Raw genomic sequence first — 22,044 nt, forward strand, 5'->3', positions numbered from 1 at the left:
GAGATAATGGTGTAATTGCTCCTCCATGTGCTTCCTGGTGCTGGTGCCCCCTGCAGCCTGTGTGTATGAGATACTCCTATACACATGACTGACAGCCTGTATAATGATGTGAGGTATAATGGTGTAATGGCTCCTCCATGTGCTTGCTGGTGCTGGCCCCCCCCCTGCAGCCTGTGTGTATGAGATACTCCTATACACATGAATGACAGCCTGTATAATGGTGTGAGGTGTAATGGCTCCTCCATCTGCTTCCTGGTGCTGGTGCCCCCTGCAGCCTGTGTGTATGTGTGTGTGAAAGATACAACAGCTCCAGGTAGCCATGTTATAGCAGAACATGTCAGATACTTGTGTAGTCTGTGTCTCACACATGTGTATTAGGAGGATGCAGCATGTCAGCAGGTAAAGCACAGACACTAGCAATGCTCTACTATACATTACACACAGACATGAGCAGGGGGAGGAGAGGGGAGGAGTAAAATCACTGCCTCTGACCACGTGCCCAACCTCATTTACATAATAAAGAAAAGATGATTTTACAATGATTAATGTATGAATTTACTAGATAAAGGTTGGCATGGATCCTTGTGAGCTGCTCCAACAGGTAGAGGCAACAGGACTAGTGACAGAGACCTATAAGCTAAAGCTGTTGTACATTCTTCAACAGTAATAACCACACTCTGTATGCACTTCCTTCCTCTCGCTATAGCAAACATCCCATCTTAGCTTTTGGAAGCCCCCTACATGGTATAACATTAAAAAAAATTTGAAGAAAACAGTTTTTTTGTGCGATTAAGTGTTTATTTTGTAACAGACTTGATATATTGCCACCAATCAAAAGAAAAAACAGGAAGATTAATCTTTCAAATGTGCTTTGGTATTTAGCATCCGGCTGTAAAGCGGCTTAAGTCGTGTCCTTTGCAATGATTTCTCCAGGCCACCCTGTGGATGAGAAAATTAGAAAAGTTTTACACCCTGAATCCACTGCAAAACTTGTTCCAGATTCAAAACCTGCAAAAGAGCTCAGTTTCCGCTACATTTTCCTAAGATTGGCTCATTTACTAATCTTGCCCCCTATCTGCAGCCTCATTTCTACGAACGGAAGTTTCTTGCCATTTGAAGGAGCTCTAGTTGCAAACCCACTCACTCGCCTCCTATTGCCACACTCTAACCTCTGCTACCCTTTGAACTGTTTAAACCTGCTCACACTAGGCCTGTTTGCAATACGGGACAAACTACCTTAACCCGTTGACGACCCGTGACATAATAGAACGTTACGGGTCGGCCGAGGGTGCATTGAGAGGGCTCACGCGCTGAGCCCTCTCCATAGCCAATAAGTCTTTGCTGCATATTGCAGCAAAGGCTTACCGGTAACACCCGCGATCGGTGCCAGCACGAGGCTACTTCGGGTTAACCCATGCATTACAATGTGCTATCAGCACATTGTAATGTATGAGGAGTAAAATCCCCATATACTGCCATACTGTAATATGGCAGTATATGATAGGATCGTACAGACAACCTAGGGTTAAAGTACCCTAGGGAGTCTAAAAAATAGTAAAAATAAAAATAAAAAAAAGTTAAAAAAAAAAAATTATAATAAAAAACCCTAAAAACTCAAATAACCCCCCTTTTCCTAGAACTGATATAAATATAAATAAACAGTAAAAATCATAAACACATTGGGGGTCATTTACTAAGGGCCCGATTCGCGTTTTCCCGACGTGTTACCCGAATATTTCCGATTTGCATCGATTTCCCCTGAATTGCCCCGGGATTTTGGCGCACGCGATCGGATTGTGGCGCATCGGCGCTGGCATGCACGCGACGGAAATTGGGGGGCGCGGCCGAACAAAAAACGTCCGGATTCGGAAAAACAGCCGCATTTTTAAAAAAAAATCTGTCGCGGAGCTTGCACTTACCTTCACTCAGCCCGGCTCGGTTAACTCCAGCGCGTTCCGATGCTTTTCAGCGCAGCAGCGCCACCTGGTGGACGGCGGAGGAACTACCTTAATGAGTCCCGGCCGGACCCGAATCCAGCGCAGAGAACACGCCGCTACCCATTAGGTATCGCTGTGTCCGAAAATGCCCGATCTATCAAAATATGATAACGGTTTTTCACTGCGTTTAATCCCGTAATGGAAATTTGCGCCCAAAGTCGAAAATGGTACTTTTTTGTAATTTAAAAAAAAAAATTCTATAAAAAGTGATCACAAGGTCGAACAGTCCTTAATTTGATAACATTGTAAACGTCATCAAAATCCGCAAAAAACGACACCACCCACAGCTCTGTACACCAAATGATAAAAAAGTTATTAGCGCCAGAAGATGGCAAAATCCCCCAAAAAAATTTTGTACAGGAGGTTTTAATTTTTTTAAATGTATGAAAACTTTATAAAACCTATACAAATTTGGTATCCCCGTAATCGCACCGACCCAAAGAATAAAGTAGACATGTCATTTGGGGCGCACAGTGAAATCCGTAAGATCCAAGCCCACAAGAAAACGGCACAAATGCGTTTTTTTACCAATTTCACTGCATTTGGAATGTTTTTCCCCCTTCCCAGTACACGGCATGGAATATTAAATACCATCTCTATGAAGTGTAATTTGTTACGCAGAAAATAAGTTGTCACACAGCTCTGGACATGGAAAAATAAAAAAGTTATGGATTTTTGGTCATGGGGAGTGAAAAATGAAAATGAAAAAACAAAAAACGGCCAGGTCCTGAAAGGATTAAAGAGAAAAAAGAGGACCACACCCTTCCCTCTCACAAAAACTAGTGATCTTCCAACACACTCACTGCATCACGTACCTTCCCCTACAGTACTCCTACCGCTCAAATACAAATCCGTAGCACACGTCATGTGATGGGGGTCTCCCCACTCTTCGCCAGCTACAAACCCTGTTTCCCCACGTCCAATTATATATGCTCTTACAAGCACAATTTCTGTCCTGCTTTCTCTCCCTTCTCTGCCATGGTGATCCTCTGAGGAATCTAACATGGATTGAAAAGCTCACAACCTCCTTTATCACCTCCTCCGTCTACTAAGCCCTGGAAGATCACTCAACCTTAACTCCTGCCATGCATTTATGCCCACCCATCCACATCCACCATAGGATCCGAATACCCCTGAGAATGTCTTACCTCCATAATTTTTACCTTCCCTCATCCCTTTCACCCCTCCTTTCCCAAAGCCCTCCATACACTCCCGATTTCCACAGCCACAATCACCCTTTTGCCCTATACATCACCCGTGGATACAATCTGCAACATGTTAGCATGTTTGGTTAGATGTTTTACTTCTATGTATTTCTCAACACTATTTTTGTAGTTATTTGAACAATTATTTATTTGCTTGTTATATAATCATTCAAAGAAACACTAAAAGATATTTAAAACAAAGATTAGATGTCTATTGACCAAATGGGATTCGCAGTCAATGGGATTACTGCTGGGGTAGTAACCTGGAGACTCTCTGCAACAAATCACAGCAACCGCAAGTCAAACCAATTCACTGGTACAGGGGGTCCTAACCTGCTGCTCCTACCTCATACATCTTTGGTTCCCCTAAATAGAAGCAAGAAGAAGGATTGGTTTTATTTTATTTCAATTTAGTCAAAACTCCAACCCCTCTACAAATATCTGCACACACCTTACAATGAACACACACACACATGCTGGTAGATGTATGTGTACGAACGTGAGAAAGGAATACCGGTAGTTGCCAGTCAAACAAGCAATTAGTTGGTTGTTACTGAAGGTACAGGCAGTCCCCGGGTTACATACAAGATAGGTTCTGTAGGTTTGTTCTTAAGTTGAATTTGTTTGTAAGTCGGAACCGTATACTTTATAATTGTAACTCCAGCCAAATTTTTTTTTTTTGGTCTCTGTGACAATTGGATTTTAAAAATGTTGGATTGTTATAAGAACCAGGATTAACAATAAAGCTTCATTACAGACACCTGTGATAACTGTTACAGCTATTTATTGTAGCCTGGGATTTAAATACGGTAAATTACCAACATCCAGAGGTCCGTTTGTAACTAGGGGTCGTATGTCAGGTGTTCTTAAGTAGGGGACCACCTGTATATGATTGGTTTAAGGATCCTGAAGAGTATAATGTATTTGTTAGAATCTTACCAAGCTGAGATGCCATTGGGGTCTCTCACAACTCGTTTGGCGCACTCAATGTCATCATAGATATTATCATTCAGGAGACCTACAACAAAAATATATACATGTGTAAGTTACTGGAATAATCTATGATGAAGATTGTAGTGTTGATTGCTTTCCACACACTGAATCCTTTTGATGTATATATCTAACATGCCCATAGAGCCCAATTATTTAGACAGATTCCAGATAAATCTGGCATCTGATTCTGTTGGTTTATTACAACTTTTTGAAGAAAAAAGCAGCACACAAGTCCCATAGTCTCCTACAAAGCCTTCTGAACTTTTTCCTATACCTGTTGATCGGTGTTTATTTGCAGCTTTTTACCAAAACTATTTAACTGTATTGCACATTTTTAAAATCATCCATGTGACGTTACGTATCACTGAATTTTGCCAATGTCAGGTACACAGACACATGCTGAACATGGATTCCGGGAGACACAAGAAGTGGGACAGAGTTGTCCTTCCAACCCTTATGGCACAACAGTCTCCTACAACCGGAAAGCTTGAGAGTCCTTTTTTAGTGGCCTCAGTAAAACAGAACCCTGTCCACCTGGTAATTCTGCCACCAGCTCTCATTACATATACACCCGGTCTGTAGCAGAATTATATTTAATTAAGGCAGCCTAGGTAGTATATATGTATGTGGCAGTTTGTGGATTGAGATAAAGGTACAACCCAGGTTAAATTTAAATGTTTAATCACCTCAAGGGAACACTAGATAATCCAATACACACAAGAGAAATATATGTACAGTATGCAGAGTACAGATTACAAGTGGAGTACAGTAAGTGTCAACAAACAAGGAAAGTTAAAGGGGCTTTCCCACAAACTAAAGTTAGGCTATGACCATTCTGCAATCTCTATGGAGCTTGCTTTCCCACCGTTTTTACAATCTGTGGGGGTCTCAACACAGAGACCCCACTGATCAGCAAGTTAAGCCCTATCCCGTGGATAGGGCCTGACTTTAGTTCGTGGGAAAACCCCTTTAACCCCTTAACAAAGTGCAACATAATAGTAAGGTGCGTGGTGGGTGCATGGAGAGGGCTCAATGTGATAAGGACTGCATTCCTGTTCTTCTTTTTGTACTTTGGCTACTAATAAAATGAATTTAAAAAAATAAAAAATAGACCCATTGAATAAATGTGAAGTACTATTTTGACCACTTAGTAAAGTAACACGTTTCGTATAAAACAATGTTCTAGTTCTTAGTGATACCTGGTATGACTAAGGACTAGAACATTAATTTGTCAGAAATGCATTACCGCTTGTATTTTAAGTGATGTCTCTTACATTTTTAACTAATTTATGAATTAAATACATTTTGGAACTTTCTCTTTCTCTTAAAATAACACCCCTAATATTAGATTATTAGTTAAAATTTTTCGCCACGGGAAGAGTTTTTTTAGTACCAATAGCAGCAGACGATCAGAAGAAGACAATTAGGAATTCTCCTGTAGGTGCCTTTACTTACTCTGGCAGCTGATATGGCAGGCGTCTACGGCTCCTGCTGTCTTGCCATCATTGCACCACCATTTACTGTTGATCTGGAATATTCCGTAGTCACGGCTTGGCCCATTGTTGTTCACGGCTTCTGTGTTGTAGCGACTCTCGTAATAGGCGAGGCAAATCCCTGTCATGAATAGCTTAAGGTTAGCATACCTAATATCTCTTATAAATATGAGGTTAATCATCATGCCTAAATTGGAATTGACTTTGGAAAGCTGGGTGGATGGGGTAACAAGGACATGTAGGCCTAGTGGGTCCCTGGCTAAATAGGAGAGGGTTAATCTTGTTCCTTTTTATGTTTGGGCTACATGACAATTTTGCCCCCTGATTTTACTTGTACAATTATAGTACACATATCAACCACTATATGTGGTCATTAAGTTGGACATTCCCTCTGAAGGGAATGATATTGATCCCCAATCCTTGCAGGGCCTTCCAATTTGGAATCTGACCTTTAGTGCACCATAACCATGAGAAATTTAGGAGTGGCATGCAGCATTGGTAGAAAAAATATGGGGGCACATTTACTTACCCGATACCACGGCACGTTGTCCAACGAGGATTCGGGTCTGCCAGGATTCCCTAAGGTCGCGCGCCCGATATCCAGCATGTGTCGCTGCTGCGCTGAGGTCTGCCGGAGCTCACCTTCTTCTTCCCGGTGCATGTAAGTGCTGATCTTGTGACACAATTCTTCTTTTAAATTCCAGGGTTTGTCCGAATCCGTTGGGTTGTCCGACCGCCACGCTCCCCGATTTCTGTCATGGCATGATGTGCCACAATCCGATCGCGTGCGCCAAAACCCGGGGCAATTCGGCGCAATACGGCGCAAATTGGAAATATTCGGGAATACTCAACGGAATCGCGGCCGCAAGACCCTTAGTAAATGTGCCCCATGATCTTGGAAAAAAAGTTTAAAAAACACCAAAAATAGTTCAGAGGCTTTTAGTACAATATTCCCCCAAGAGTTCATAGAGAGCAGATACATTTAGGGGAAAGGACGTGTGCTTCAACCAACACCCAAAATGTTCATGCCACAGTCATGAATTCCTGGAGATATAACATCTAAAGGACCAGGATCAGAGAAGCTGGATAACACTCAATGAATGCGCTGACTGCTTTGGCTGTTGTGTTGCAGTAGTAAAGTGATTAATTTCCACAGTTATGATCATTTAGGACAGTGAAGTGGCTGATGTGTTTAGTCATGGTGCCTAGGACTATTTTGTTTCCCTAATGGTATAGGGCAGTGAAGTGGTACCACAGGCTGGGCCAGGTGTGCATCTGCCATAAAGCAGGATGAGAGTTCCTCCTCAGATGGCAGATCGCCAGTAGTAAAGACTTGCCAAACGCTGGTAAGTCTGTAGTACCAAAGAAATTGATTACACCTCCGTCTTTAAAGGGCACCTACCACCACAAATCTACCTATAAAGGTAGATTGGGTGGTAGGTGGATCATTGGGACGTGAGGATAGCCCTTTTAAGGGCTAATCCTCACGTCCCTGCACTTTTTTGAGAACTTTAATTTGATATTTATTCAAATGTACTTATGTGGCTACCGGGGCGTGGAGTAGCCGCTTATGAGATTACACGAGGCGGCTACTCCACGCCCCGGTAGCCACTTTACTGCTCCTACTCACCCATCTTCGGCGCGCAGCTGCGCGCCCTCGTCCGGCGAGCCTGCCGTCTGCGCATGCGCAGAAGAGCAGGCCCGCGCCTGCGCGGTCACAACTCCGAAACAGGCGCGGGCCTGCTCTTCTGCGCATGCGCAGACGGCAGGCTCGCCGGACGAGGGCGCGCAGCTACGCGGAGCTGCGCGCCGAAGATGGGTGAGTAGGAGGAGTAAAGTGGCTACCGGGGCGTGGAGTAGCCGCCTCGTGTAATCTCATAAGCGGCTACTCCACGCCCCGGTAGCCACATAAGTACATTTGAATAAATATCAAATTAAAGTTCTCAAAAAAGTGCAGGGACGTGAGGATTAGCCCTTAAAAGGGCTATCCTCACGTCCCAATGATCCACCTACCACCCAATCTACCTTTATAGGTAGATTTGTGGTGGTAGGTTCCCTTTAAGACGATTATGTGATTGACAGACAGAGGAGTACAGCATAGAAACACCTGTAAGTACCGCTCTGCATGACACTGGCTGGACCGACGTCATCATGCGGCACTGCCAGTGTCACTGCAGGAGCTAATGGCAGGAGAAAAGGAGGAGACAGCAGGGCTGGGTCTTGAGCCCGAAGGTCTATTATTTTTTTCACTTGCCACACAGGGAGTGAAGGGGCATTGGCTATATATACTATCTATGGGGGAAAGTACTCTCATTAGATACTATGGAGGGTGGGGGCACTGGATATATATGTTATATATATATATATATATATATATATATATATATATATATATATATATACTATCTTTTGGGGGGGCTGGCTTTATATAGTTTGCCTGGGAGTATATGGCAGTAATACTATTTATGGGGGGTGACTGTATATAATACCTATGGGGGCACTTGCTGTATATGTTATCTATAAGGGGTACTGGCTGTATATACTATCTTTCAGGGGGGCTGGCTGTATATAATATCTATAGGAGTATCTGGCAGTGATATGATCTATGGGGGGTACTGGCTGTACTGTATATAGCATCTATGGGATGTACTGGCAGTATACACAATATGTATATGTATACACATATATGCTTGTTCTGGCAGAATATACTTTCTATAAGTGGGTTCTTGCTATTAGAGGGGCTATATAAAGGATGGCTTAGATCTGGAGTAGTGTCTTCAGTCATGGTGTGTGTATAATATATATTTATATACTATATATATCGTAAGTGACTGTTTTTTTTAGGGCGCAGGTTACATGAAATTCGGCAGTGAATTCTACAGTGATAAACCATGGCCAGGAGAAATTGTAATGCAGTCCTCTGCCTAACGGAGCAGATTATACCTGTAAGGTACTAGATGCCACTAATGTCTGTGTCACTGCCTGACTACTGGTGTGTGAGAAAGAATTAACATGTGTCGTGCTGGTGAGCTGGTGACATTGTGTGAAGATGTTATCAATTGTTATTTATGTTTGTCAGCATATTCTTGTCAGTTTGTAGATAATTTTTATAGATTTCCCTGCAATTTCACTGGCATTTCAATTATCGCCTAAGGCAGAAAAAAAGGCTATAATCATCCAAGGGCTGGAAAGTGAGTTTTTCGCTTCCTTCAGGTTCTAAACATGTAGATTGGTGCAGTTATGGAGGGATAGAAAGAACTGTACAGCTGCTACTGCTAAGAACAATTCAATGGTCCAGGGCCCAGACAAGTGGTAGGCAAGGGTAGACTATCACTGAGAAGGCCACCCTGACCTCCCAACCTGGGGGCATCACCCTGGCCCAAAATAGTAATCAGTGGTATGTGTGGCTTTTAGACACATATACCATTGATTACTGGATACTGGATAGCACAATGTTATCTCTATAATTTTCTGCTGTGCTGGACTATCTATGTACTGGAGGAATGTGCTGGCTTACCTATATTCTAAGGGCATATACTGGGGCAATCTATATACTGGGGCATTTGATGGGCTTCCTGTATACTGAGGGCATGTGATGGGCTATGTCACGAACCCGACTCACTTGAGTTCACACACTGGGATAACTACTCTATGGAGTTCCAGAATTTAGCCCTTAAGCTCTGCCCACTTCCACAAAATGGCGTCCTTACGCTAAATTTACTCCACAGAATCCGCACTGCCACCACCCACGAGTTACTTATGCAAAGAAGGCCGTAGGCACCTCAACCACACAGACAATGCACCCTGATGATAACTCAGCACATGCACTCACTACTTACACTATATTACAATTATAAACTCACACAGAACATGCAATCGCTTACTACATGGACTATGCTAATAATGACCTCTGGTAACGTGATTCCCTTTAGAGACTCAGATTCTTTAAGGCTACAAGCAGAGGCTTATTAAAAAGTTTTAATTTACATAAAAATGCAGTTATGGAAGAAGAAACAAAAAATTCTTGCTAGTGGAATAGGAAGAAATTCTTTGGCCCGAGGACAGGGCATAAGCATCGATCCAGCCTTCTATTGTGATAGAATCCTCAGTCTGAACACTACTATGTGGCTGCTTCATTAATTTAAGCCCAGGTGATTTTTTGACCCCCACCCCTGGCTGTGATGTCACCGTGAGTGACATCAGTGAGCTACTTTTTGGGTCTGGTTTTTTATCAGAACCCCATAACTTTTGATTGGGAGATGGCACAATTGTGCCATGGCTTCCAACCAAATGGGCATGTTATTCCCATTAACCCCATACCAAACTCGGGGTGTCTTAGCCTAATATCAGGGGTGTTCTGCTATTGGCTGCCTTCCATTGCAGCTAATGTTCTGATTTTCGGTCTAGAAGTGTGTCTAGACCCCATAACTGTCCTGTGTAACTTGGGACCTATAATTATGAATTATGTCCCAGTTATGGACAGCTATGATATTCCCCTTTGTCTGAATTTGGAGGGAAAAACATGCAGTCTGTGGCTTCTTTTCATCCCCCACTAGCTAGACTACTCTGGCCGAAAGGTGTTAATTTTACCACTTAGAAGACCATGCTTCTCTGATCAAACATAGACTCCCTGGGGTTTTATAACCACCCTGCCAGGCTCATCTTCTGGCTGGTCTTAAACAAATGGAGCCTAATGATTTATAACAGGCAGAATGAAACACAAAGAGAAAAAAAATATATATAACAAACAAACTGTGGAGGAGGAGTAATATTATTATCACAGGCTACCTGTACAATGGGAACATATGCTAGGGATACTAATATACTTGAGGCATATGCCAGGGCTTCCTACATACGGGGAGCAATTTTTTAAATTCTTACCTTTAGATTTAGCACTGATTCTACTAAGTTTTTGCTACAAATTTACAGAGCAGGGGAACAATTTTGCTTGTCTGCCTAGGGTACCAAGATGCCTTGTCCTGGCTCTGCTATAGTCAGACATAGTGCTAGCATTCCAGAACAAAAGGATCACGCAGAACCACTAAAAAAATGTCTACCTTCTTTTAAAACAGCACCCTCCCTATCCACAAGCTGTATGTGGTAGTGCAGTTTAACTCTTTTCACTGCCATTCAGATAGACTATAAGACTATAATGCTTCTGATGTAGCACTATTTCTGAGAGCAGGCATGTATTTTTTAATCCTATGTCTAATCCTATACAACCACGTGTGCCATTATGGAAAAAAAAAACATTTGTAAAGTTAATATTCTTAACAGCAAATTAAACCTATAGCAATATGTTATATGCTGTTCTGGCCTCTAGGGGTCTCACTACTTCTGTGCGTGTACAGTACAGTAAAGCATGTAGCAACTTGTTGGTAGAGAGACACTAGTATGTGACATGTGTAATGGCAGCTTGTTGAATAAAGAGTCTGAGACCAACCTCTGTGTGTGAAGAAAATACAGGAGAGACAACTAACAGAACATGGTGGCAGCTGGGCACAGAACCTGTGTATAACAAGTCTGCATCCCCTGAGAACTTGTGTATAACAAGTCTGCATCCCCTGAGAACTTGTGTGAATCACAGCACCTGTAAGTACAGAGTCCCTGGTAATACTGCACAATGGAGAGTGGCCTGAAACCCCCTCAGACACTGGATGTCACTTCTTCCAATCTGTCACAGACCTGGAAACACTGGAAGGAAGAGTTCACCCTGTATGTGGATCTGACAGTGACCCAAAGTGATTGGGGAATAGGGGAGAGAAATAGCCAAGACCCTAATCCCAGAAATCTCTGACAGTCTGGTGCTAGAGGACATTGTGCAGACATTTAACTAACACTGTGACCCAAAAAAGAATGAGACTGTGGAGAGATACAAGTTCTTCTCAAGGAACCAGGAGGTTGGGGAGAATGTGGACAGATATGTGACAGAGCTGAGGAGATGCTGCAACATGTGGCTTTGGAGAAATAAGAGACTCTCTCATCAGAGACAGGATAGTGTGTGGCAGCAGAGACTGTCACCTCAGAGAAAGGTTACTGAGGGAGGAAGAGCTGACCTTAGTGAGATGCCTGCAGATCTGCAGGGCGGCTGAGCTGACAAAGGACAGCCTGAAGATGATGGAAGCCACCAGTGATGAGGCAGTACATGCGGTATATGGGAGAGCCAAAGCAAGGCCCAGGCTCCCTGAAAGCACCATCCAGTGCAGATATTATGGGAAAAGACATGAGAGAGACAAAGAGAAGTGTCCTGCATATGGTGAGACTTACAGGACATCTGGGAAGAGGAACCATTTCTCAGCTCTGTGCAGGCTGAAACCCAGCAAACAGCATAGACAAGTCCACACAATGACACAGAACACAGACAGTGATGAGGACATTACATGGCTACAGCTGCAGCCTGCAACAGAGAATGTCCATGTACTCAAGCAGCAAGTAGCAAATGATTTGCAACCCTTTTGTTGGATGAGCAGCCTATTAGATTTCAGCTGGATTGTGGAGCAAGCTGCAATGTAATTCCATATGCTCTGCTAAAAAAACATGTTTCCATTGGGCCAACGGACAAAGTACTGGTACAACAAAAGTGTTTTGAAACCTTTGGGGACCTGCAAGCTTAAATTAAGGAACCCATGTAACAAAAAGAGTTACAAAGTGGAATTTACAGTGCTGCCTGGTAGTGATCATGTACCATTACTGGGTGTAAGAGCAGTTCAGGCTTAATAAAGGTGCAGACCCACAACATTATGGCTGTTGCTGATTTATATGAAGGTGATGGGTGCCTAGAAGGTAAATACAAACTAGAAATTGATCACACGGTGCCACCTATTAGATTGCCGGCAAGAAGGGTGCCTGTAGCTTTAATGCAACCACTAAAAGACGAGCTGCAGGATTTAAGGGACCGAGACATGATAGCACCAGTACAGAAGAGCACAGACTGGATCAGCTGTTTGGTCATAGTCAAGAAACCACTTGTACCACGTACAATAGAAGATATTCTACCAGATTTATCAAAGGCTAAAATATTTTCAGTATGTGATGTAAAAAATGGATTCTGGCATGTAGAACTAGATGAAAAATCAAGTTCACTGACTGCATTTTCATCCCCATTTGGACACTTTAAATGGCTAAGAATGCCCATGGGACTAAGTCCTGCTCCAGAGGTGTTCCAGCAGAAATTGATGCAAGCCTTGGAAGGACTTCCTGGAGTCAAAACAACAGCAGATGATATACTTATAGTGGGAGAAGGGGAAGACATGAATCTGCCATCATGACCAGAAAATGATACAATTTCTGCAGAGATGTAGAGTAAAGCAAATATAGCTAAACAAGGAGAAATTCAAACTGAAAATGACAGAAGTCCCATATATCGGACATCTTCTTACCTCAAATGGTGTAAAACTTGACCCGGAAAAGGTAAGGGCAGTACAAGACATGCCTACCCCAAAAGATGTTTGTGGAGTTCAGCGATTTCTTAGGATGGTAAATTACCTATCAAAGTTTTGCAAGCATCTAGAACACATGTGTGAGCCACTGAGACAGCTAACATACAAAGACGTGCTCTGGGAATGGACAGAATCCCAGGAAAGTGCTTTCCAGGCAGTGAAGAAGGCAATTGCAGATGCAACAATCCTAAGGTATTTTGATCCAGATGAAGAGGTGGTGGTACAATGTGATGCTTCAGAAAAAGGCCTAAAGAGGAACTTGATTCAGGTGCAACAGCCAGTTACATTTGCAAGCAGGGCACTAACACCAACTGAACAGGGATATGCACAGATTGAGAAGGAATTACTAGCCGTGGTATTTGGGCTGGAGAGGTTCCACCAGTACACTTATGGTCTTGCACTCTACTCATTTAGGCATTGAAGGCTGTCTATGCCGTGCACGGGAATCTGTCTATTGGCCAGGTATGAATGACCACATTAAAAACTACATAGCACATATAGTGATAAGCAACTGAAGGAGACATTTCAACCACATGCAATTCCAAAGAGGCCATGGTCAAAGATAGGCACGGACCTCTTCACATGGAATAACAAAGAATATCTGATCAAAGTGGATTATTTTTCCAACTTCTGGGAAGTGGACTATCTGCAGGATACAAGGGCAAGAACAGTGATTAAAAAACTCAAGGCCCATTTTGCCAGGTATGGCATTCCTGACACTGTGTTCTCTGACAATGCTGCTCAATTTATGTCAGAAGAGTTTAAAAGATTTAGAACGACGTGGGAATTTGACCATCAGACATCATATCCAGGATATCCCCAAAGTAATGGAAAAGCAGAGTCAGCAGTAAAAACAGTTAAAAGACTAATGCGAAAAGCAAAGCAGGCAGGTTCAGATGTATACCTGTCTATACTGGATCACAGAAACAACCCCACACAAGGGCTCCACAGCAGCGCAGCTCAGAGGCTCATGAGTAGACGGATCAGGACACTCTTACCAACTGCTAGTCATTTGCTTAAGCCAAAGCTTGTGAAACAAGTTGATGATCAATTGAGGAAAAATCAAGAGAGGCAAGCTTTCTACTATAAAAAAATCGGCAAAAGATCTGCCTGAACTTCAGAGAAACGAAAATGTGCGGATCCAGCCCAGCAGCGAATATGACAAGTACTGGTTAAAGGCAAAGGTAGTCCAGAAACTAAGGCCTCGGACTTATGAAGTTGAAACAGAGGAAGGAAGGAGACTAAGGAGAAATCGCAGACATCTGAGAAAAACGCATGAACACTATGATGCTTGGCCATTTGAACATTATCCAGAGATCGAAGACAAAGAAACCGCAAGCACAAGCCAGGAGACAACAGGGACAGCAGAAAATGAAGCTGCGAGGAGTGAGGACAGTAACCAGAGAGAAGACAGTGTGACAGAATCAGAAGAACACTCAGATGTTTGTTGCAAAACGTCTTATGTTACACAAGCCGGCAGGATGATAAAAAGGCCAGCCCACCTCAAGGATTATACCTAAACAGACTTATTAAGTTTTTCTTATTGTTTCATGTTTAATAGTTTTCTTATATTTAATTGTTCCATTTAAAAGAGAGAGCAATATGTTATATGCTATTCTGGCATCTAGGGGTCTCACCACTGTGTGTGTATAGTAAAGCAGGTACTAGCACTAGCAATGTGACATGTGTAATGGCCGCTTGTTAAATAAAGAGCCTGAGACCAACCTCTGTGTGTGAAGCCAATACAGGAGAGACAACTAACAGAACAACACCCTATTCACTGGGAATCTGAGTATACATACAGTTTGCAGCACTGTAGCCATGATATCCGGCCAGTCCAGTTTCCTTGAAGATGCGGTAGAGTTCACATTGAGTATAGACTTTGGCTTCTGAGACAAGATATAAACATAGCAAGAAACCGAGGCAAAGAAAGGCCTTCATATTGCTTAGCAGGTAAGCAAGATCCAGGAGAACTCTGTGTAATATCAGAAAAATGCATAGATAAAATTGAGTATTTTTTGTGCTTGTGCTTCAAATAGATTTGCTGTTTTATAATGTATTCATATTCTCAGAGTCATTACATTAGGGAAAGATTGAAGTCAGAGCAGTATGGATTTCTGGTGACCTGTGCCACAAAGGAACATACAGGATACCCTTGTTGAGCCCCAAAGCCCTAACATCTATGTTTGAAATAAAAACGAGGCTATGCTCGAAGTTGGGTTTAGAAAAAATAGTCTGACAGCTTTTGAAGCTGTAGGGGCAGAAACTCTGCTACGCTGCAGTACTCTATGCAAAGATAATATTTCACCTTATAGTGCTCAAAATTGTCATTGCAGCATGGTCAACATAAAATGGTCCAGTTCAGAAATTACCGTTGATGAATAAAAACGTACAATCCATTATAAAAAATACAAATGTACGATAAAAAGAAATCATATAAAGCTTCAAAATTAATTTTAAAACTAGGATATGGTTTTGGTTTAGAGAAAATTAGTTACAAGAATCTGTACTTACTTCCAAACTTAGATTTTCTTAAGGATACTTGCAACAGCGTGAGCTCCGTTTATATCCATCTAGAAGAAGGCGTTATCTTACAGTTTGGCGAAATTGACAACATTTACCTGACATACCGTGCCAAGTATTATCACATGGGTCATAATATCGACAAAACAGGTAAATGTTACGTTACTATAAATGCATTGTTACATGGGATTAGATAAGCTCTCTTTCTTTCATGGTTAATATTTGCTTTTTCTCTTTTGAAATGGTTCGAAACTGGTGATAATATTTAAAACATTAGGGATACGTCAGCCAAAAAAAAAAATTATCGATAAATGGTTTCTAACTTACGCTAAATGTTGTAATGGGATGAATAAACTTCATTGTGCTCTGGACAATAAAATCCTTTTAACCTGAGACATGCAAACACCACATTTTCAAAGGACTGGAATAAATGAGTGTAAGCAGGCAAATATTGTCTGGCATGGCTTGGTTATAAAAAGGTGAGAAATGAAGGTGAGATTCAATAATGTAACAACAGAATCCCAACTACCTTATGGTGGCGCCATTCTTGATGCTAGTATGAGGTAGTGGTAAAGACATGGTGTGTGCAATATTTAATAAGCTTATTGAATGTGCAGGGGTCAAAGCAGACGTGAGAAGGTTCAAGAATTCTTTGACCCATAAGAAGGCCCAAGTATGTAATAGTCCTCATGGAAGTTTGGGTGTCCACTTATATTATTTTTAGATTATCTCTAGTCTTTTAGATCATACTAAATGATCCAATGATCCTGAGGCAGCTGACTACAAATCTTCTAACCATCTTCAACCGATAGGGTAGCTCATCCTCTCTCACCCCATACCAAACTTGGGGTGGCTAGGCTTAAGCTCAGGGGTGTTGTGTCAATTGACCCTCTTCCCAAGCCTTGGGAGTTCTGGAATGTACTTAATTCCTTAACGCTACCCTGTTTGTGGTGCCGCAGAACCAAAAATTATGTCCAAGTTATTCAACCAATATAATTTTCCATTGTTTTCCAAAACCATACCACAACCAGGCTTGTTCCTTTGATCCCAGTGACAAGACATGAGACGGAGAGGTGTGAAATTTTCTGATATCTTTATCAATCTTTCATGTGTCCTTTGTCGGGCATCCTCTCTGGTGCATTGGTCTCCTGTATAAGTTGAAGGTAGAGGCATTTTGGGGGTTATTTATCATAGCCCCACCGCTGCTCCAGCACAGCCGGATACATCAAGAGGCTTTGGATTCTTGATGTATCCAGGGTCGGAGGGTCGGTTTTATTTCTATGTCAGACAGCCGACAAATTTTCGGAGTACCCCAGGCACCTTCATTGTCATACAAAAAGTATAATTAATAACAAAAATTCAAATGGATAATATAGAGATATTATGTAAAGCTTCTTAATGAGTAAAATTCACAAATAAAATTATTTGCAAGAGTCAGAAATACTTCTAAACTAGGGCTTTTTTTGTGGATGCTTTAACAGGGTGAACTCTCCTTATATCCGCCTAGAAGGAGGTGTTATCTTACTGGTTGGCTAAGACAATCATATTTACTCACCAGACTCTGCCAAGTATTATGAAATAGGTAATAATAACTATAAAAAAAGGTTATTGTTATGTTACTGTGAATGCATTGTTCCATTGGATCAGATAAGCCCTCTCTCTTTCATGGCTAATATTTGTTCTTTTCTTTTGAACTTGATTGGATTTGGTAAGAAAACTCATTAATCATTTTTGGCCAATATCCTTATATTAATTGGGTACATAACTATTGAGGGTGCAGAATTTACAGCAGACCTGCGAGGGCACAAAAGTAATTGATTAAACTGGGGGTTGCTGTATATGGGGGTTTGTGCATGGGATACTGCATATAATTAAACTAGGGTTTCTGTATATGGGAGCTTGTATATGGGATACTATATATAGTTAAGCTGGGATCTGTATTTAGGGGGCAGTGTATAATTAAACCGGAGGTGGGGGTACTGTATGTGGTTGGCTATATTTCAGGTACAGTATATAAGAGGATGTATATGGGGTGCTGTTTATACGTAAATAGGGGGCTGTACATGGCAGGCTGTATACTGGGTACTGTATATAATTAAACGTGGGGTCTAACTTGGTGGGGAATCTGTATATATAATACATAATATTAATTGGGGGTCTGTATATCGAATTCGTATATTGAGGCCTTTAAACAAATTAGAGATGGGCTGTATATAAATCAATTATGAGGACTTTATATAAATAAATCAGAGAGTGGGTAAATTTAAAAAATAAGCGGGGGGGGGGGGCAATAACAGAGTTTAGAATATTAACTAGAGGACAGAGTATATTATTTGCCTCACGTGATGCGTTTTCATTGTGTTTTGAGATGCATCACCAGTAGCATGTGTTGCTTATTAGATATATGATATATTTATATATAATAATTAAGGGGTGCTGTATGTGATCAGTTGAGGGGGGGGGGTCTGGTATATAAAATAAAAGGGGGTGCTGTGTATGTTCTAATTTATTTTTGGGATCATATCCAGGATAATGAATCCATGAAGCCTTGCATATATATCAATTTTGTGTAGGTACTATAAAGGGTGTAATAAAATTGTTGGGGCGTAAAATATCTCACGAAATACAAATTAGATCAACAAAAATTAAAATATATGTGTCAAATATTTTTCAAAAATGTTATCCCATCATACCAAACTTGGCCTCAACCAAACTCAACTTTTAAATCTTAATTTTTTTTTTTTGCAGATTCAGATTCCCGAGGAAAAAATTACATTGATTCAATCTACAATTCAAGTCTTTTTTTATTACTATTATTATTTATAGATTTATTAATTCCATGGTGATGTACATTCAGGAGTGAGTGCACATATATTACATTATATATACCACGAAGTGGTATATTGGTTGATGGCTAAGGATGCTTTGGAATGAGCTCTGCAAGAATCAATAAATTGGAGCTCAGACCAAGCTTCTGCATGGTTTCCTTGAGATTTATTCAGAGAGATAATCTAAACTGCTGCACACTGAAGGCTTCTACTCCCAGCTTCTGACCACTGGGTCAAGGCTGAGGTACTCCTAAATTCCAGATCTGCAAACAAATCATCTCCACAGCCAATCAGTCTACAGCCTTGTGTGTGGACCAAGTGTTAGTATTTGGGTACAGACGGATAGATGTTTACACATGTGTGTATAAATGTATTAGTTTATTACTTAGTAAAGTATGATTTGATATGAGTGTGTGAAAGTACATAAATTTTAATGTGTGTTTTATATACTTGAGTGGACTATGTGTTGAATAAATCTATTAGGATGAGTTCATATTAATGTTGGAGAGGCTGTCTGGACTTTTTATCAGCCTATACAAGCAGTAAAATATCTCAAACTTTTTTTTTTTAATAGCATCAATGTATGTTAATTAGTATAAGTAAGGCTGGTGACATTTGGCAGCGAGTTAGCTACAGCAGAGGAGTTTGCGGTTAAACCTCAGAGATTAAGACTAACAACATAGTAGATGTCCACAGTCTGTCATGGCTTATTTGACATCATTATGCCTGCTGTAATGCATGAAAAAAGTGTTGGCAACCATATTTTAGGAATGTTGATGGTCAGGGGCGTAACTTGAGAGAGTGCAGAGGGTCTTATCGCAACCGAGCCCTAGAGGCCTAGGGAGCCCATATAGTGTACCTTTCGTATATGAGAAAACTAATACTATAGACAAAAAAAAATTATAACTTGGGGCCTGGTACACATTTTGCAGCTTCAAAGGTGCCTCAATTTCATTTAAATTTTATGGTTGAGATATTTTATGTAAAAGAGGTGCTAAACTTGGACCTTACCCCAGGTGAAGGAAAGCATTGCTACACCTTTTTAGGAGGAATGTTAAAAAAGGTAGATTGTTTTCAGAGTGCCTTCTTAGCTAAGATACCTCGAGAAAAGAGACAGGCTATGAAAGACATTTAAAAGTTTTTGATGTGGAGAGAAATTTAGGAAAACTTTAATACATTTTTTAATTATGTATTTTTCTTCTCCAAAACGAAGGGGAAATGATGGCGTCTGCATCCAGAGCAGCCCCCTGTTATACTCCCCTCCATTATCCTATATCATTAGATGGGTGGATTCATGGAGTCAGGAAGGACTTGTTATAATTGTGGTGCCCCTAGATTATCGCAACAACATGTCACCAGAAACACCCGTGTATCTGACGAGTAAGGCAGAAGCCACGCCCTACCATTCTTCAATGGCAGCCATCTTAGAACAGTTTATCTATGTCTGAGCCCCCGGCAGCCACTTTAGCACCACATGAAGAATGTGATTTCTCAAATCTTTGAAGCTAATTGCTTTTGACTCTACTCTGTTGGCAGCCATAAAGGCAGGTTGAGGATAATAACCTCTAAGAACAGTATGTTGTTGAAATTTTAAAGTAGGAAATGTCAGTGATATTGTTGAGGGTGAGAGATAAGTAGAAATGATGGAGAAGTGCAAAAATGACATGATGGAACATGAAGGCTGGTAGAATTGTAGTTGATAAAGTAGGTGCATAGAAAGAGCTGGTTGTTGTATGTGCTATCTTATTATACAGTGTTCATATCATATAGAGAGAATTCAGGGAGTGGCTAGTGCCGTTGGTTTTGCTTTTGGCCCAGTTAAAACTTATTTGATTCTGACATTTATAGAAAACCCTGTAGTTGAGAAATTTATTCAGACAAGACAGGGAGCTGTGAAAACTAGAGACTCGCAACTGGGATTGCTGCAGGCCCCAGGCAGCCAACCTTTCCAGACCTACAGACAGCCAGGCAGCGAAAAAAAAGTGTGCCCATTGTCTGCCTTCAATCCATTGGCCTGCTGCGCTTGGCAGGGAACACCAAGCAGCAATTCCCATATGGTCTAGCGGTTAGGATTCCTGGTTTTCACCCAGGCGGCCCGGGTTCGACTCCCGATATGGGAAAGAAGCTTTTTTTTGCTCGCTCATCTGCACTGGCTCATACGCGTTGGGCCGACTCGCGTGACTCAAGGGCCATTTAGGCGGTCGCGTTTCGGTGCTCCGAGACAAAGAGGTGTCAGCGGGCTGTAAAGAAGGCTTGAAAAAGTGTTATAAACCACTACCCTGTGTGAAGATCGAAGTCACGACCTTCAGATTATGAGACTGATGCGCTACCTGCTGCGCTAACGAGGCTCGCTGCGACGGGAGCTTGAGACTCGCAACTGGGATTGCTGCAGGCCCCAGGCAGCCAACCTTTCCAGACCTACAGACAGCCAGGCAGCGAAAAAAAAGTGTGCCCATTTTCTGCCTTCAATCAATTGGCCTGGTGCGCTTGGCATGGAACACCAAGCAGCAATTCCCATATGGTCTAGCGCTTAGGATTCCTGGTTTTCACCCAGGAGGCACGGGTTTGACTCCCTGTATGGGAAAGAAGCTTTTTTTTTGCTCGCTCATACGCGTTTGTCCAGCTCGCGTGACTCAAGGGTCGTTTAGGCGGTCGCGTTTCGGTGCTCCGAGACAAAGAGGTGTCAGCGGGCTGTAAAGAAGGCTTGAAAAGGTGTTAAAAACCACAGCCCCGTGTGAGGATCAAATTTACGACCTTCAGATTATGAGACTGACGCGCTTCCTGCTGCACTAATGAGGCTCGCTGCGACGGGAGCTTGAGACTCGCAACTAGGATTGCTGCAGGCCCCAGGCAGCCAACCTTTCCAGACCTACAGACAGCCAGGCAGCGAAAAAAAAAGTGTGCCCATTGTCTGCCTTCAATCCATTGGCCTGGTGCGCTTGGCAGGGAACACCAAGCAGCAATTCCCATATGGTCTAGCGGTTAGGATTCCTGGTTTTCACCCAGGCGGCCTGGGTTCGACTCTTGGTATGGGAAAGAAGCTTTTTTTGCGGGCTCATACGCGTTGGTCCGGCTCGCGTGACTCAAGGGCCGTTTAGGCGGTCGCGTTTCGGTGCTCCGAGACAAAGAGGTGTCAGCGGACTGTAAAGAAGGCTTGAAAAAGTGTTAAAAACCAGTGCCCCGTGTGAGGATCGAACATACGACCTTCAGATTATGAGACTGACGCTCTACCAGCTGCGCTAACGAGGCTCGCTGTGACGGGAGCGTGAGACTCGCAACTGGGATTGCTGCAGGCCCCAGGCAGCCAACCTTTCTAGACCTACAGACAGCCAGGCAGCGAAAACAAAGTGTGCCCATTGTCTGCCTTCTATCCATTTGCCTGGTAGGCTTGGCAGGGAACACCAAGCAGCAATTCCCATATGGTCTAGCGGTTAGGATTCCTGGTTTTCACCCAGGCGGCCTGGGTTCGACTCCCGGTATGGGAAAGAAGCTTTTTTTTGCTCGCTCATCTGCACGGGCTCATACGCGTTGGTCCAGCTCGCGTGACTCAAGGGCCATTTAGGCGG

General features: G+C 42.2%; 1 protein-coding gene across 1 annotated transcript; it reads right to left on the reverse strand.

Moving 5' to 3' along the window:
• Positions 1-774: 774 nt before the first annotated feature.
• On the reverse strand, positions 775-15,763 carry LOC140128060 (lysozyme C-1-like). Its single transcript, XM_072149424.1, has 5 exons — positions 15,642-15,763; positions 14,930-15,102; positions 5,651-5,809; positions 4,142-4,220; positions 775-939 (listed from the first exon to the last, which is right to left on the reverse strand). The coding sequence occupies exons 2-5, from the start codon at positions 15,066-15,068 to the stop codon at positions 879-881; spliced, it is 438 nt and encodes a 145-aa protein (XP_072005525.1). The 5' UTR covers positions 15,069-15,102; positions 15,642-15,763; the 3' UTR covers positions 775-878.
• Between the last annotated feature and the right edge of the window lie 6,281 nt (positions 15,764-22,044).

The sequence above is a fragment of the Engystomops pustulosus genome, chromosome 4, assembly GCF_040894005.1.
Source record: "Engystomops pustulosus chromosome 4, aEngPut4.maternal, whole genome shotgun sequence".
Lineage (NCBI taxonomy): Eukaryota > Metazoa > Chordata > Amphibia > Anura > Leptodactylidae > Engystomops > Engystomops pustulosus.